This window comes from Callithrix jacchus, chromosome 12, assembly GCF_049354715.1.
Source record: "Callithrix jacchus isolate 240 chromosome 12, calJac240_pri, whole genome shotgun sequence".
NCBI lineage: Eukaryota > Metazoa > Chordata > Mammalia > Primates > Cebidae > Callithrix > Callithrix jacchus.
Window position 1 is genome coordinate 94,487,273 of NC_133513.1, and position 16,027 is coordinate 94,503,299.

General features: G+C 41.6%; 1 protein-coding gene and 1 pseudogene across 50 annotated transcripts in view; one reads left to right on the forward strand and one right to left on the reverse strand.

The window, feature by feature from the left end:
- The window catches only part of BTRC (beta-transducin repeat containing E3 ubiquitin protein ligase), a 205,379-nt gene that overhangs the window by 178,573 nt on the left and 10,779 nt on the right, over positions 1-16,027 (forward strand). For 29 of the 50 annotated variants that reach the window (XM_035268832.3, XM_035268841.3, XM_078346322.1 and 26 more), the window contains 4 exons: positions 658-907; positions 1,387-1,505; positions 2,876-2,986; positions 4,954-5,032. In XM_035268832.3, coding sequence (XP_035124723.1) covers positions 658-907; positions 1,387-1,505; positions 2,876-2,986; positions 4,954-5,032 — 559 coding nt within the window. Of the gene's footprint in view, positions 1-657; positions 908-1,386; positions 1,506-2,875; positions 2,987-4,953; positions 5,033-6,749; positions 7,777-16,027 lie in introns of those variants that run through there. The other 21 variants (XM_078346311.1, XM_078346307.1, XM_078346314.1 and 18 more) reach the window with 1 other exon arrangement.
- On the reverse strand, positions 13,479-15,152 carry LOC103796790 (keratin, type II cytoskeletal 8 pseudogene; annotated as a pseudogene).

Consider the following 16,027-nt stretch of genomic DNA (forward strand, 5'->3'; position numbering starts at 1 on the left):
GGCCCCACACTCTTCTGTGAAGCCTGTATTTACAATGAGAGGGCTATTTTAAACCTGTACCCACTTCAAAGCACAGAAATGGGGGGCTTATAATTAAGAGTTGTGGTTATCTTGGCCTTTGACCTCTATGATAAGACCTGAGATCCAGGGAAATCAAACTCAAATTTGCATTGCTAAGTATGTGACAGAAGCATCTTGACCTATGTCATTTCTGGCTCCTGAGGGTTTTATTGGGATGGGCACTAATGCTACTGTTATTAATCAGATTCCCCATTTAAAATGTATCTTATTAATGGTATCAAATTGAATGTCAGAAGTTTTATAATAATCTTCAAGTCTGGGCCAAATTATTAGGTGACAGTGGCTGCCACCTCATCCTTGCCCTCCACAACTTGCCCATATTTCAAGCAGTGTGTCTAAAGGACACACTGGCAACATCCCATCCCCTTCCTTCTCCCACTCTCCCAGTCTGGGCTTCTCTCTACCACTTTCCCACAATCCATCAGTATTTACCGCAGCTTAGTGCTGCAAAGGAATTAAAGAGTAGAATTATAACACTTACCATGAAAATATGAGGAGTGGCAGGGCATATGATGGTCAAATATAGATAACAGATTGTAGCTTGAGTACCTTCTAAGTCTCATGTGTCACTTCCAGAGTGTGGGATGTAAATACAGGTGAAATGCTAAACACATTGATTCACCATTGTGAAGCAGTTCTGCACTTGCGTTTCAATAATGGCATGATGGTGACGTGCTCCAAAGATCGTTCCATTGCTGTATGGGATATGGCCTCCCCAACTGACATTACCCTCCGGAGGGTGCTGGTTGGACACCGAGCTGCTGTCAATGTTGTAGACTTTGATGACAAGTACATCGTTTCTGCATCTGGGGATAGAACTATAAAGGTAATCAGGTATCTTTCAGTAAGTCTCCAACTTAGAATAGGGGAATTCATATGAAAATGTGATCAAGGGCAATGTCATATTTAAACATCACTGAAGAAATATGTAGTATTTATTTCAGAGACTAGTCTACAAGTGAAAAGGTAATAAATGAGATGTGTGACAATATGAGCTAGGTATTTTATTCTTATAAATAATGGTGAGTGTGAGAAGGGCAGGGGCAAATGTAGGGTCAAGAAAAATGTATCTGCAAGATCAGACTAACCCTAGAAGAGAAAATCAGTTTGAGGAATTTTCTTGATAACAGCCAACAGCAAATTAGCCTCTATTACCATGAATTTAAATTGTCTTTTGCTCTGTTTGAGAATTTGACTTCCCTTTAATGGTTCAGTCTCATTTCCTGCTTCCCTAAGACTCCAGTTGCCATAGATTTTACCAGTAAAAGCACCAAATCAATTGCTCAATGCCGTTTTCTTTTTCAGGTATGGAACACAAGTACTTGTGAATTTGTGAGGACCTTAAATGGACACAAACGAGGCATTGCCTGTTTGCAATACAGGGACAGGCTGGTAGTGAGTGGCTCATCTGACAATACTATTAGGTGAGCAGCAAGTGCCTTTTATCGTAAATGATCAATATTATGCTCCCATTCATTATTAGTGCACAGATCAATCAAGTCTTCAGTTTTGTTATGTTTATAATCAACTGTTTTTCCTTTTTGTAGCTTCTTACAGGTCAGAAGCAGAGAGGCAGCAACAAAGCCTTTTGTTGCCCATCTTTTTTTTTTTTTTTTGAAATTGGAGTCTTGCACTGTTGCTCAGGCTGGAGTACAGTGGTGTGACTTGGTGCAATGTGTACTTGGCACATTGCAACCTTGGCCTCCCAGGTTCAAGTGATTTTACTGTTTCAGCCTCCTGAGTAGCTGGGATTACAGGCATGTGCCACCACGCCCGGCTAATTTTTGTATTTTTAGTAGAGATGGGATTTCACCATGTTGGTTAGGCTGGTCTCGAACTCCTGACCTCGTGATCTACTGGCCTCAGCCTCCTGAAGTGCTGGTGTGAACCATCATGCCCTGTCGTTGCCCTTCTTTTTAAATTTCTCCTGTCTACAGTTGCAAAATGCTATTAAGTTTTCTCTTTGTCATTGTTTGCCACTTAAGAAGTGAAAAGAAAGATATGTTTTCTTACTAGAAATTATGTAATTTTGGTCTTAGCATTACATAATTGGCCATAGAGTTACCTGTCCTTGAAATTATGAAGATTTCACAGTTGGAAGTCATTTTTTAATTTTCTCTTCACAAAGATGAATGACGTGGATATTAATAGAATTTGAAAGATCTATCCATCCTCTCTCTTCAGTGAAGTACTAAAAGGATGAAAAGGCCACTAAAAAAAAAAAACAGATAGAGCTACTGTTATATCTAAGGAAATTATTCCTAGAAATCACTTTAAAAAGTTCTGAAAAATAATTTCAGAATATACAGTTTTTAAAATTAGTACACAAAAGTTTTTGAGAACTGGCTTTGCATTTCCATTCTCTGAGAAAAACTGTCCTGGACAGTGGTGAAAGAAGTGTCCACTGTGGCAGAGGGAGAGGTGCTTTGTGAGAACAGGACATCACTGATAATCTGTATGGTGACTTCAGGAAACTACTTTCTTAGTTTGGTCATTTTCTTCTCAGGCAACTGTGTGCCTTGAATTCATCATTTTTATGCCTGGAAGAACCTGGTTACAGAATTATATAAAGCATTATACTTTGAAAATACATACTACATTTGAACTTAAACCTACATTTTTCTGCATGAGTTATATAGCAGAAAGGAAATAAATTACATTGAAAATGGTACTTTCTATGTGGGTGGTGATTGATTTTATTTTGTGAGTTTTTAGAAGGCATATGAAGTGTATTATTATAACACTCCAGACTTAGAATATGTGAAAAATCACTTGACTCACTTTTCTCTTCCAGATTATGGGACATAGAATGTGGTGCATGTTTACGAGTGTTAGAAGGCCATGAGGAATTAGTGCGTTGTATTCGATTTGATAACAAGAGGATAGTCAGTGGGGCCTATGATGGGTGAGTATAAAAAACAGTGTTAAAAAAAAAAGAAAATCTACCTCTTAATCCTTCCTTATGTTTATGGTGTTAAACATAACCATTCCTTGTTTCTAAAAGCTTATAGATTTTACACAAAGTATCTAATAGCATATTTTTTTAATCTGTATATTCACCTCTCCTTGCTTTAGTATCCTGAAATACTCTTTCCAGTCATTTTATTATACTTGTTTGCACAAAGTTGTCATTAATATTTTGTTATTTGGTTATGTTTTTGGCTGTTTTGCCCTGTAAAGCAAAGAACAAGAGAAACCCAGTGTTAACAGGATACACATGTAAATTGGTAACCTGTTAACAAAACAGAAAACACTAGAGGGCAGAATTTGGGGACTTGGTGTGGTAGGATCTTGAATTTTGATTTCTTTGATTTTTGATCTCTTTGAGTAATTTTTAAAAATATAGTTCTCTTGTCATCACTTGTCATCCTAGCATTTCATTTATAATGAGTTTAGTCATCTTTATTTTCTTCTAATTTCTAGCGGTTATGGAATCCATTCATGTTGTGAATGGACCCCATGTCCACCAATCCTAAACACAGTAAATTCAAACAAAAGTAAGCTGGGCACGGTGGCTCATGCCTGTAATCCCAGCACTTTGGGAAGCCAGGATGGGCGGATCACTTGAGATCAGGAGTTTGAGACCAGCCTGGCCAATACGGCAAAACCCAGTCTCTACTAAAAGTACAAAAATTAGCCAGGCGTGGTTGCAGGTGCCTGTAATCCCAGCTACTCGGGAGGCTGAGGCAGGAGAATTGCTTGATTCAGGGAGGCAGAGGTTGCAGTGAGCCAGTATCACGCCACTGCACTCTAGCCTGGGCAACAGAGGGAGACTCCTTCATAAGTGTATTCACTTATGAAGGACTCTTCTATCATTTCTTTTTGTCAAAGTGTTTGATTTTGAGGGTGAAGGGTAGAAGACTACAGTTCAAATATTGGCAGGTTTTTACATATCAGAAGCTAACACATTATTTTATTTCATGAGCTTACTATACTGATACATTCACTAGCCAATGCAAACAGCAGGAAGTGTAGACTGCTCACTCCTGCTTCGAGTCAGCCATCACTGTTATAACCTTGGGAAACTGTTCAGAGTTTGGTGACATGTTCCAGCTCAGTCAAGACGATATTTTCTCATTGCCCTGGCTTTGATTTGTATCCACTTTTCTTGGAATTTGTCTGTTATGTACCTTGAGGAAACATGGCTATAAAAGATTTTTCAAAGAGCTACACTTACCTTATTTAAATCAAAACATGAGGGCTTGCCTGTATAAACTCCAGTACTCTTTTTTTTTTTTTTGAAATGGAGTTTTGCTGTTACCCAGACTGGAGTGCAATGGTGCGATCTCGGCTCACCGCAACCTCCGCCTTCTGGGTTCAAGAAATTCTCCTGCCTCAGCCTCCCAAGTAGCTGGGGCTACAGGCGCGCACCACCAAGCCCAGCTAATTCTTGTATTTTTAGTAGAGACAGGGTTTCACCTTGTTGACCAGGATGGTTTCGATCCCTTGACCTGGTGATCCACCCGCCTCGGCCTCTCAAAGTGCTGGGATTATAGGCATGAGCCACCACACCCGGCCAAACTCCAGTACTCTTATATGGACCCCAGTCCCTCAGTATATGTTACCTGAGCTACTCTTAGAAGTGACCAGGAAGAGGATGCCTCAGAGTTGTAGATTTCTAGGTCTGTGTAATGTCTTATCATTAAGAGGTCTAATGTACAAGATCTCCTCTTGATCCCAAAGTATGGTATATCTGCACCATTAACTATCTTCAGTTTGGTTAAAGCTAGCCTGTTTCTCAATTTTAGGTTAATCACATACATTTAAACTATATTCACTATCCATAGTTATTACCATTAATTTTTGCTCTTCTTCCTGTGTTCCCTTACTTTTGCTTTTAACTAACATTTTTGTTCCGTTTTTGATCTTTAGAAAAATTAAAGTGTGGGATCTTGTGGCTGCTTTGGACCCCCGTGCTCCTGCAGGGACACTCTGTCTACGGACCCTCGTGGTAAGAGCCTTGCTGTTTAGAGAGCATTGGAGAGCAGGTGGGGGAAGAAATTAAACATTGATGTGCTGTGGAATATGGATTTGGATTTAATAGTTACATCACAAAACCTACAAGTAAGTGGTAAGGCAACAAATACATAAAATAAAATCTGTTTATATAACCTTTCATCCAAAAATGCTTTAGAGACTGTATATGGACAGAAATGTGGCAGCTGTTTAACAGCTGCACAGCAACTCTACACGACAGTTTAGTGCAGGAAGTGAATAAGAATTCTGTGTCCACTAGAAACAGCACGGAGTACTAAGGGAGTGAGAATATAATTGTTCAAATTGGAACCTGTCCAAAATCTGAGGACCTGTACACCTGTGCCTTCAAGAAGTGCCCTGGGGGCCGGGTGCGGTCGCTAACACCTATTATCCCAGCACTTTGGGGAAGTCGAGGTGGGTGGATCACCTGAGGTCAGGAGTTCAAGACCAGCCTAACCAACCTGGTGAAACCCCGTCTCTACTAAAATTAGCCAAGTGTGGTGGCAGGCACCTATAATCCCAGCTACTCGGGAGTCTGAGGCAAGAGAATCATTTGAACGCGGGAGGCAGAGATTGCAGTGAGCCAGATCATGCCATTGCACTCCAGCCTGGGCAACAAGAGTGAAACTCCACCTCAGAAAAAGTGCCCTGGGAATCTGCATGAACCCCTGTGGTCAGCCCCTTAGTTCTCCAGCCTATTCAAGAGCTAGTGCCTCCAGCAATTTGAACCTATCTTTTTTATTCCCTATATACCCACTTTTGACATCTGGCGAAAAAAGTGATTCAAAAGGAGGAATATCACCTTCAGAAGCACCAAATTGTTTATCATGTTGTTAGCCAAGGGCACAGAATGATAAATGCTGCTTCCATTAGAAAATTAGTTGAGCAACAGGATGGACAGAATCCTTTGCACAACTCAGAGAAAAGATGACAGCAGGCATATGAAGCCCAGTGTTCTGTATCCTGACTGTCAGCATTTGGCATTCTTTGCTCTGGAGAAGAGAAAGAGGTTACATTTGTTTTCTTCCTTGTTGGATTTATGTGTGTATGTATAAGACAGGGTCTTCCTCTGTCACCCAGGCTGTAGTGAAGTGGCACAATTATAGCTCATTGCAATTCCAACTCCAGGACTGAAGCAGTACTCCTGCCTCAGCCTTCCAGTGTAGCTGGCGTTACAGGCTCGAGCCACAGCACCCTTTTAATTTTTTGTGGAGACAGGGTCTCACTATGTTGCCCAGGCTGGTCTTAAACTCCTGGCCTCAAGTGATCCTCCTGCCTTAGCCTCCCAAAGTGCTGGATTACAAGTGAGAGCCACTGTGCCCTGCCCCTTGTGGCGTTTAAAGTACATTGTTACCAAACCAAACATGCTTTATCTGCATGTTTCACGCATGTCTTTTAAAATGTATACCTTTTCTTTTTAAGAGACCCTGTCTCTTAAAAAAACGGCTGTGTTTTAAATACAACAAGGGGCAGGGCGCAGTTGCCCAGGCTGGAGTGCAGTGGCAATTAACATAGCTCACTGTAGCCTCAAACTGCTGAACTCAAGTGATCCTTCTGCCTCTGCCTCCCTGTGCCAGGCCTAAAATGTGTATTTTCATTCATTTATAATTAATCTAAGTCTGGTTTTTGAGGCATAATTTCCATGCAGCAAAATTCACTCTTTTTAAGACATTTTTCTGTTAATTTTGCAGTTGTGTAATCATCACATCAGCATATACATTTTCTTCATCCTCAGGAGTTCTCTACGCCCCTTCATGTCAGTTTACTCCCCCTACCCACTAGCAAGTGTTATCAACTGTTCGTCTGATTTTTATCCCTATAGTTTGTTTTATTATGAACCTCTGATAAATCATGGAATATGCAGCCTTTTGTGTTTGGCTTTGAGATTCATCCATGTGATTGTATGTATACTTTGTTGCTTTTTATTGCTGAGTAGTAGTCCATTATGTGAATGAGCCAGTTTGTTTATTCATTAGGTTTAAAGATATTTGGAATGTTTCCGGTTTTTGCTGATTCTTAGTAAAGCCACTGAAAACATTTCCATACAGGCTTTTCTATGTTCATACTGTTTTCATTTCTCTTGGGTAATATAGAAGTGTGATTTCTGGATTTTATGAAAGTGTATGCTTACATTTAAAAGAAGCTGCCAAGCTGTTTCCCAGAGTGGCATGGGATTTTGCAAATGGAGACCAGTCTGGGCAACATAGCAGTACCTCATCCCTGTTTATTTTTTAAATTTTTTTTTAATTTAAGCATTTTATATTTTCACCAACAATGTATAAGAGTTTGATTTTTCTATATCCTTGCCAGCACTTGCTATTGTCAGTATTTTTTTAAATTAGAGCCATTTGTGGGGGTGTGTAGTGATATATCATTGTTGATTTAATTTGTCTTTCTATTGTAGCTAATAATACTGAAAAGATTATTAATCTTTTGTTCTAGCTAATACTGAAAAAAGATTTTAATGAATGCTTACCTTCTTTTGTAACCATTTTATTTATTGAGTTTTTTATTAAAATAGATTTATTGAGTTATAATTGGCATTATAATGGACATACTGAAAGTGTACAACTTGGCCAGGCATGGTGGCTCACGCCTGTAGTCTCAGCCCTTGCCCTTTGGGAGGCTGTGGCAGGTGGATTGCTTGAGCTCAAGAGTTAAATACCAGCCTGGGCAACACATAGTCAGACCTCGTCTCTATAAAAAATAAATTAAAAATTAGCCAGGTATGGTAATGAGCACCTGTACTCCCAGCTACTTGGGAGGCTGAGGCAGGAGGATTGCTTAAGTTAGTACACTCCAGCCTGGGCAACAGAGTGAACCCTGTCTCAAAAAAAAAGTGTACAAGTTAATAAATTTTGACATACACACACACACACACCAGTGAAACCATAAATAATGAAGGTAATATGCTCATGCCCCTTGGTTAATCCCTCCTTCCTTTCTTATCAGATTCCATCCCACCTCCCTCCTGCCCTAGTCTCCAGGAAACCACAGATCTGCTTTCTTTCAACATTGATTAATTTGCATTTTTGGGGGTTGTATAAAAATGGAATCATATATTAGGTGCTTTCTTGCCTGTCTCTTTTCGTTAAGCACAATTTTTTTTTTTTTTTTTTTTTTTTTTTTGAGATGGAGTCTCTGTCACCAGGCTGGAGTGCAGTGGCACAGTCTCGGCTCACTGCAACCTCTGCCTTCTGGGTTCAAGCAATTCTCCTGCCTCAGCCTCCCGAGTGGCTGGGACTACGAGCACACGCCACCACGCCCAGCTAATTTTTGTGTTTTTTTTTTTTTAGTAGAGATGAGGTTTCACTATGTTGGCCAAGACGGTTTCAATCTCTTGACCTCATGATCTGCCCACCTCAGCCTTCCAAAGTGCTGGGATTACAGGCATGAGCCACCACGCCCAGCCTCTAAGCACAATTTTTTTTGAGAGTCACCTATCAATTATTTCATTTCTTTTGAAAATTTGCTAAGTAGTGTTATATTGTATTGTAACAATACTCCTTCGCTAATTGTTTCCCATTTTTGGTTATTATTAACAAAGTTTCTATAAACATAGAAACGTCTTGGGATGAATTTATAAACATCTTAGGATGAATGTATGCTTTTTGCTTGTATTTCTCTGAGGTAAATACCTAGAAGCAGATGACTAGGTCATATGGTAAGTGTATGTTTAAAATTTTTAGAAACTGCCAAACCCTTTTTCACAGTGGTTTACCATTTTACATTATGGTATAGCAGTGTATGAGAGTTCCAGTTATTCCACATTCTTGCCAGTACTGAGCACAGTCTTAATTTAGTCATCCTCATTGTGGTTTTAAATTGTCTATTTCTAATGATTAATAATGCTGAACATCTATTTATGTGCTTCTTTGCCATGTGTATATCTCCTTTGGTGAAGTGTGTTAAAATCTTTTACTCATTTTTTAATTGAGTGGTTATTGGGTTTTGAGATTCTTTGATATAGTCTAAGTTGTAAATGCTTTATCAGATGTGATTCACAAATATTTTCTCCCCATTCATAATTCGTTTCTTTATTTTCTTAGAAGTGTCTTTCAGAAACCAACTTCTTAATTTTAAGTTCACTGTATTGACTTTTTCTCTTGTGGCATATGTTACTTGTTATTGTATCTCAAAAAAAAAAAAAAAAAAACCTTTGACTAATCCAAAGTTACAAAGATGTTTTCTTGTGTTTTTTATGTTGTTGGATTCACTTTGCTGATCTCTTTTTAAGGATTTTTATGTGTATATATCTGTGTTTGTAAGGGATATTGTTTTGTTGCTTTGTTTTCTATGTCTCTAGCTGACTGTCATGTTAGCCTACGAAAATAATTTTGGAAGTGTTCCCTCATCTATTTTCTAAGAGTTTGCCTATGAGATATTATGCTTCTTTAAATGCTCGATAGAATTCACCAGTGAAGCATCTGGGCCTGGAATTTTCTTTGTGGAAAGTTTTAATTACAACTTCAATTTCTTTAGATACAGCACTCTTCAGATTTAATATTTCTTCTGAAGTCAACTTTAATGCTTTGTCTTCCAAGAAGTTTGGCCATTTTATCTAAAGTGTCAAATTTATTGAAATAAAGTTATTCATCATATTCCCTTATCCTTTTAATGTCTGTGGGAGCATAGTCATGTCTCCTTTATCCATTTCATTGATTTTTTTTCTTTTTCTAGCTTCTTAAGGTAGAAACTAAGATTATTGATTTTGAATCAGTTGAGCTGTAAATGTTTTAGAAGTAATTCTAATCACTACTTTAGCTACACCCCCCAAAAAATGTCAAGTCAAGTTGGTTTATAATATTCAGGTCTTCTGTATCCTTAGTGATTTTTCTGTTTGTCCTTACCAATTATTGAGAGAGGAATTTTTATGTCTTCTACTAGTTTTGAATTTGTCTATTTTTTCTTAAGTTGTGACAGCTTTTGCTTCATGTTTTTTGTTTGAGACAGAGTCTCACTATGTCACCCAGGCTGGAGTGCAGTGGAACAATGATTACTCCCATGCTCTATCAGTCCACCTGCTTCAACCTCCTGAGTAGCTGGGGCCACAGGCACGCTCCATGTCTGGCTAATTTTTTTATATTTTTGTGTAGAGACGGGGTTTTGCCACATTGCTCAGGCTAGTCTAGAACTCCTGGGCTCAACTTCAATAAAGTACCAGGATCACAGGCATGAGCCATGGCACCTGGCCTGCTTCATGGTTTTGGGGTTTTTTTGTTGTTTCGAGACTGAGTTTCACTCTTGTCACCCAGGCTGGAGTGCAGTGGCTCAATCTCGGCTTACTGCAACCTCCGCCTCCTGGGTTCTAGTGATTCTCCTGCCTCAGCCTCCCAAGTAGCTGGGATTACAGGACCCTGCCACCATGCCCGGCTAATTTTTTGTATTTTTAGTAGAGACAGGATTTCGCCATGTTGGACAGGCTGGTCTTGAACTCCTGACCTCAGGTGATCTGCCCACCTCAAAAGTGCTGGGATTACAGGCATGAGCCATCATGCCCGGCTGCTTCCTGTATTTTTAAGCTCTGTTATTGGGTACCTGCATGCTTACAATTACCGTCTTAGTGAATAACTGACTTTTTGACATTATGATATATCCTTCTTTAATGTTCATAATATTCTTTGTTTTGGGAAATTAACACTTTGATATTAGATATAAACATTGTTATGTTCTTTTTTTTTTTTTTTTTTGAGACAGAGTCTTGCTCTGTCACCAGGAACCAGGCTGGAGTGCAGTGGCACGACCTTGGCTCACTGCAGCCTCCGCCTCCCAGGTTCAAGCAATTCTCCTGCCTCAGCCTCCTGAATGGCTGGGACCACAGGCATGCGCCACCATGCCCAGCTAATTTTTGTATTTTTTAGTAGAGACGGGGTTTCACCATGGTCTCGATCTCTTGACCTCATGATCCACCTGCTTCGGCCTCCTAAAGTGCTGGGATTACAGGCGTGAACCACCGCGCCCGGCCTATATTTTACTTTTACTATACCTGTGTCTTTATGTTTAAAATGAATTTCTCATATTCGGCATATAGTTGGGCCTTGTTTTTTTTTTCTGAATCCAGTCTGACCGTCTCTGCCTTAATGTAATTTTTTATATGTTTATGTTTAAAACTATCATTAAGGCCGGGCGCGGTGGCTCACGCCTATAATCCCAGCACTTTGGGAGGCCGAGGTGGGTGGATCACAAGGTCAAGAGATCGAGACCATCCTGGTCAACAAGGTGAAACCCCGTCTCTACTAAAAATACAAAAATTAGATGGGCATGGTGGTGCGTGCCTGTAGTCCCAGCTACTCGGGAGGCTGAGGCAGGAGAATTGCCTGAACCCAGGAGATGGAGGTTGCAATGAGCCAAGATCGTGCCATTGCACTCCAGTCTGGGTAACAATAGCGAAACTCTGCCTCAAAAAAATAATAATAAATAATAAATAAATAAATGTATCGTTACTACTTATTTTCTATTTTTCCCTTTTTCCCCCCCTCCTGTTTTTCTGCGCTCTCTATATATTACATATATACATAGAGAGAGAGAGAGATTGATTTTTTTTTTTTTTTGGATCTCAATTTAGCTCCTATTTTGGGTTCTTAATTATATCTTACTAATTTGGTGGGGATGGATCTAGGGTTTACAATATTTATCTCTAATTTATTGCAGTCTACTATCAGATAATATTGTACTACTTCATGTATAATGTAGGAAATTTAAAACACTATACTTTCATATTTCCCCTCCCATCCTTTATGCTATTGTTGTTATGGATTTTACTTCTAAATGTTATAATCTCCACAGCACTTATTATTTTTGCTTCAAACAATCAGCGGTCTTTTTTTTTTTTTTTTGGAGACAGAGTCTTGCTCTGTCACCCAGGCTGTAGTGCAGTGGCATGATTTCTGCTCACTGCAACCTCTACCTCCTGAATTCAAGCAATTCTCTTCTCCAGCCTCCCAAGTAGATGGAATTACGGGCACTCGCCACCACACCAGCTAATTTTTTTGTATTTTTATTAGAGACGGGGTTTCACCATCTTTCACCAGGCCAGGCTGGTCTTGAACTCCTGACCTTATGATCCACCCGCCTCAGCCTCCCAAAGTGCTGGGATTACAGGCATGAGCCACTGTGCCCAGCCCAAACTCATCTTTTAAAGAAAGTTTTTGATGGAAAAAAGAGTTTATTTTTACCCATACGTTTACCTTTTCTGTTGCCTCCCATTCCTTTGTATAAATTCAGTTTCCATCTGATATCATTTTCCTTCTGCTTAGAGAACTTACTTTAACATTTCATATATGCAGGTGCACTGGTGACAAATACTTTCACCTGTTGTTTAACTTGGAAAATTTGTTGTTTTTTTTTTTTTTTAAGAGATGGGATCTCATTCTGTAGCCGAGGCTGGAATGCAGTGGTAACATCATAGCTCACTGCAGCCTTGTACTCCTGAGCTCAAACAATCCTCCTAACAGCCTCCCACATAGCTGACTACAGGCTTGAGCCACCATATCTGGTTAATTTTCTTTCTTTTCTTTTTTTTTCTGTTTAGAGATAGGGTCTCATTGTGTTGCCCAGACTGTTCTCAAATTTCTGGCCTCACATAATCAATCCTCTTGTCTCAGCTTCTTGAGTAGCTGAGATTACAGGTATAAGCCACTGTGCCTGGCTCTGAAAAAGTTTTCATTTTGCCTTCATTTTTGAAAGATATTTTTGCTGGCTAAAGAATTCTATATAGGCCAGGCATGGTGTCTCACACCTGTAATCCCAGCACTTGGGAGTCTGAGGCAGGTGGATCACTTGAGCTCAGGAGTTCAAGACCAGCCTGGCAACATGACAACTCCTTTTCTTCAAAAATACAATTAGCTGGGCATGGTGGCACATGCCTGTAGTCCCAGCTACTTTTGGGGGTCTGAGGTGTATGGATTATATCAGCCTGGGAGACTGAGGCTGCAGTAAGCCATGAACATGTACCACTGCACTTCAGCCTGGGTGACACAGTGAGACACTGTCTCAAAAAAAAAAAAAAAAATTCTAGATTGACAGTGTCTTTCAGCACTCTAATGATGTCATTTCGTTTTCTTCTGGCTTGGTTTCTGACTAGAAGTTGGAAGTCACTCATCTCTATTACGTAATGTATCTTTTTTTCTGGCTGCTTTTAAGATTTTCTCTTTATCATTTGTTTTCAACAGTATGATTATGATGTGTTTTGGTGTGGTTTTCTTTGTATTTTCCCTACGTCACATTTAAAAATAGAAATTGTCAGAGTGATTTGAAGAACAAGGCTAAGCTATATGTTGTCTATAAGGAAGCTACTTTATTTATTTATTTATTTTGTCCGAGCTAGCTGAGATTTTATTTGGACCACAAAAAAAAAAAAAAAGCAATTGAATCGTTTTGCAGCTGGAGCATGGGCAAGGGGGGTCCCCAGGCAGTAAACTCCCCGCCAGTGAGCTGAGGGCTAGGACTGAGCATCAGGTGGGTCTCCTGTTCCCTGCGCTCCCCTGCACAGCAGCCTCCCTCCTGGGCTCTGGAGCAGCCTCAGGAGGGGCAGGCTGGGAGGGACTGTTGCAGCTGTTCACTTGGGCAGGACGTCAGAGGACTCGGACACCAGCCTCCCATCGCGGGTCTCAGTCTTCTTCACAACCACAGCCGTGGTGGAGCTGGTGCAGCTTGTGACAGAGCCCGTGACAGAGCCAAAGCCGGAGCCCAGGCCGTAGCTGAGGCCGGGGCTTGTGAGGCCCTCATAGGCAGAGCTCAGACCACCTGCATAGCCGCTGGTGGTTTTCGTGTGGATACTCATGTTCTGCATCTCGGACTCCAGCCGGCTCTCCTTGCCCTCCAGTAGCTTGCGGTAGGTGGCGATCTCGATGTCCAGGGCCAGTTTGACATTCATCAGCTCCTGGTACTCATGCAGGTGCTTTGCCATGTCCTGCTTGGCCTGCTGCAGGATAGTCTCCAGCTCCTGCTGCTTGGCATGAGCATCCTTGAGTGCCTGCTCCCCGCGATGATTCACATCTGCAATGGCAGCCTCCAGGGAAGCCCTCTGGCCTTTGAGGCCCTCGATTTCAGCCTGGAACCGGCTGATGTTCCGGTTCATCTCGGAGATCTCAGTCTTCGTACGCCGCAGGTCATCCCCATGCTTCCCAGCCAGCATCTGCAGCTCCTCATACTTGATCCGGTATACGCTCTCCTCCTCAGCCCGGCTGCAGTTGACAATCGCCTCGTACTGCACCTTGACCTCAGCGATGATGCTGTCCATGTCCAGGAGCGGCTGTTGTCCATGGACAGCACCACAGACGTGTCGGAGATCTGGGACTGCAGCTCCCGGATCTCCTCTTCATACAGCTGCCTGAGGAAGTTGATCTCGTCAGTCAGTCCTTCCAGGCGAGACTCCAGCTCTACCTTGTTCATGTAAGCTTCATCCACATCCTTCTTGATGAAGACAAATTCATTCTCCATCTCTATACGCTTATTGATCTCTTCCTCATACTTGTTCTTGAAGTCCTCCACCAGCCCCTGCATGTTGCCAAGCTCCGCCTCCAGCTTCAGCTTCTCCTGGCCCAGAGTCTCCAGCTGCCGCCTCAGGTTGTTGATGTAGTTCTCAAACATGTCGTCCGTGTTGCTCCTAGCCGTTTTCTGCTGCTGCAGGAGGCTCCACTTGGTCTCCAGCATCTTGTTCTGCTGCTCCAGGAACCGCACCTTGTCGATGAAGGAAGCAAACTTGTTGTTGAGGGTCTTGATCTGCTCCTTCTCCTGGGTACGCACGGCCTGGATGTTGGGGTCCACATCCACCATAATGGGGTTCAGCAGGCTCTGGTTGATGGTGACGGCGGTGATGCCTCCCATGCCTATGCCGCTGGCCCCAGCATAGCCTGCACCTAGGCCACCCCGGAAGCCACTACTGCTCACTCGGGAGAAACTCAAGCGGGCACTGGGCCCACTCGTTAAGGAGCGGCTGCTGAAGGCCCCGGGGCCAGAGGTGGACACCTTGTAGGACTTCTGGGTCACCCTGATGGACATGGTGGAGGCAGGAGTGGAGGCAGGCGGGCTGAACCAGGGAGATATTCCAGAAGGAGCGGAGAAGCTGCTTCTTGGACCAAGAAAGCTACTTTAACTATGAAGACACAGATTAAAAGTAAATGGTTAGCGAAAGATATACCACATGTCATATGCTGAATTGTGTCCTCCTAAAATTTACATGTTGATGTCTTAACCACCATTACCTTAGAATGCAAACTATATTTGGACTGGGCTTTCAAGGGTGAATTAGTTTAAATGAAGTCATTAGAGCAGGCCCTAATCCATTATGGCTGGTGTCCTTATACGAGGAGATTGGCTCAAGCCTGCAGTTTCTGAAATATTTGGGAGGCTGAGGAGGGTGGATCACGAGGTCAAGAGATCTAGACCATCCTGGTCAAAATGGTGAAACCTTATCTCTACTAAAGATACAAAAAATTAGCTGGGCATGGTGGCGTGTGCCTGTGATCCCAGCTACTCAGGAGGCTGAGGCAGGAGAATTGCCTGAACCCAGGAGGCGGAGGTTGCAGTGAGCCGAGATCGCACCATTGCACTCCAGCCTGGGTAACAAGAGCGAAACTCCATCTCAAAAAAAAAAAAAAGAAGAGGAGTTTGGGACACACAGAGACCATGTGAAGATAAAGGGAGAAGATGACCATCTATAAGTCAAAGGAAGAAGCCTCAGAATGAAACCTGCCAACACTTTGATCTTGGAATTCTAGTGTCCAGACTTTAAGAAAATTACTTTCTATTTTTTGAGCCCCATAGTGTATGCCATACTTTGTTATGGCAGCCCTAGCCCTGATGGACCATTCTAACACTAGTCAGAAGAATGTTGAGGTAGCTGTATTAATTTCAGAGAGAGCAAACCTCAGAGCAAGGACTATTATCAGGGATAAAGAGAAGTGTTGTGTAATGATAAAGGGGCCAATTCTCTAAGAAGACTGAATAATTGTTAATGTGTACACAT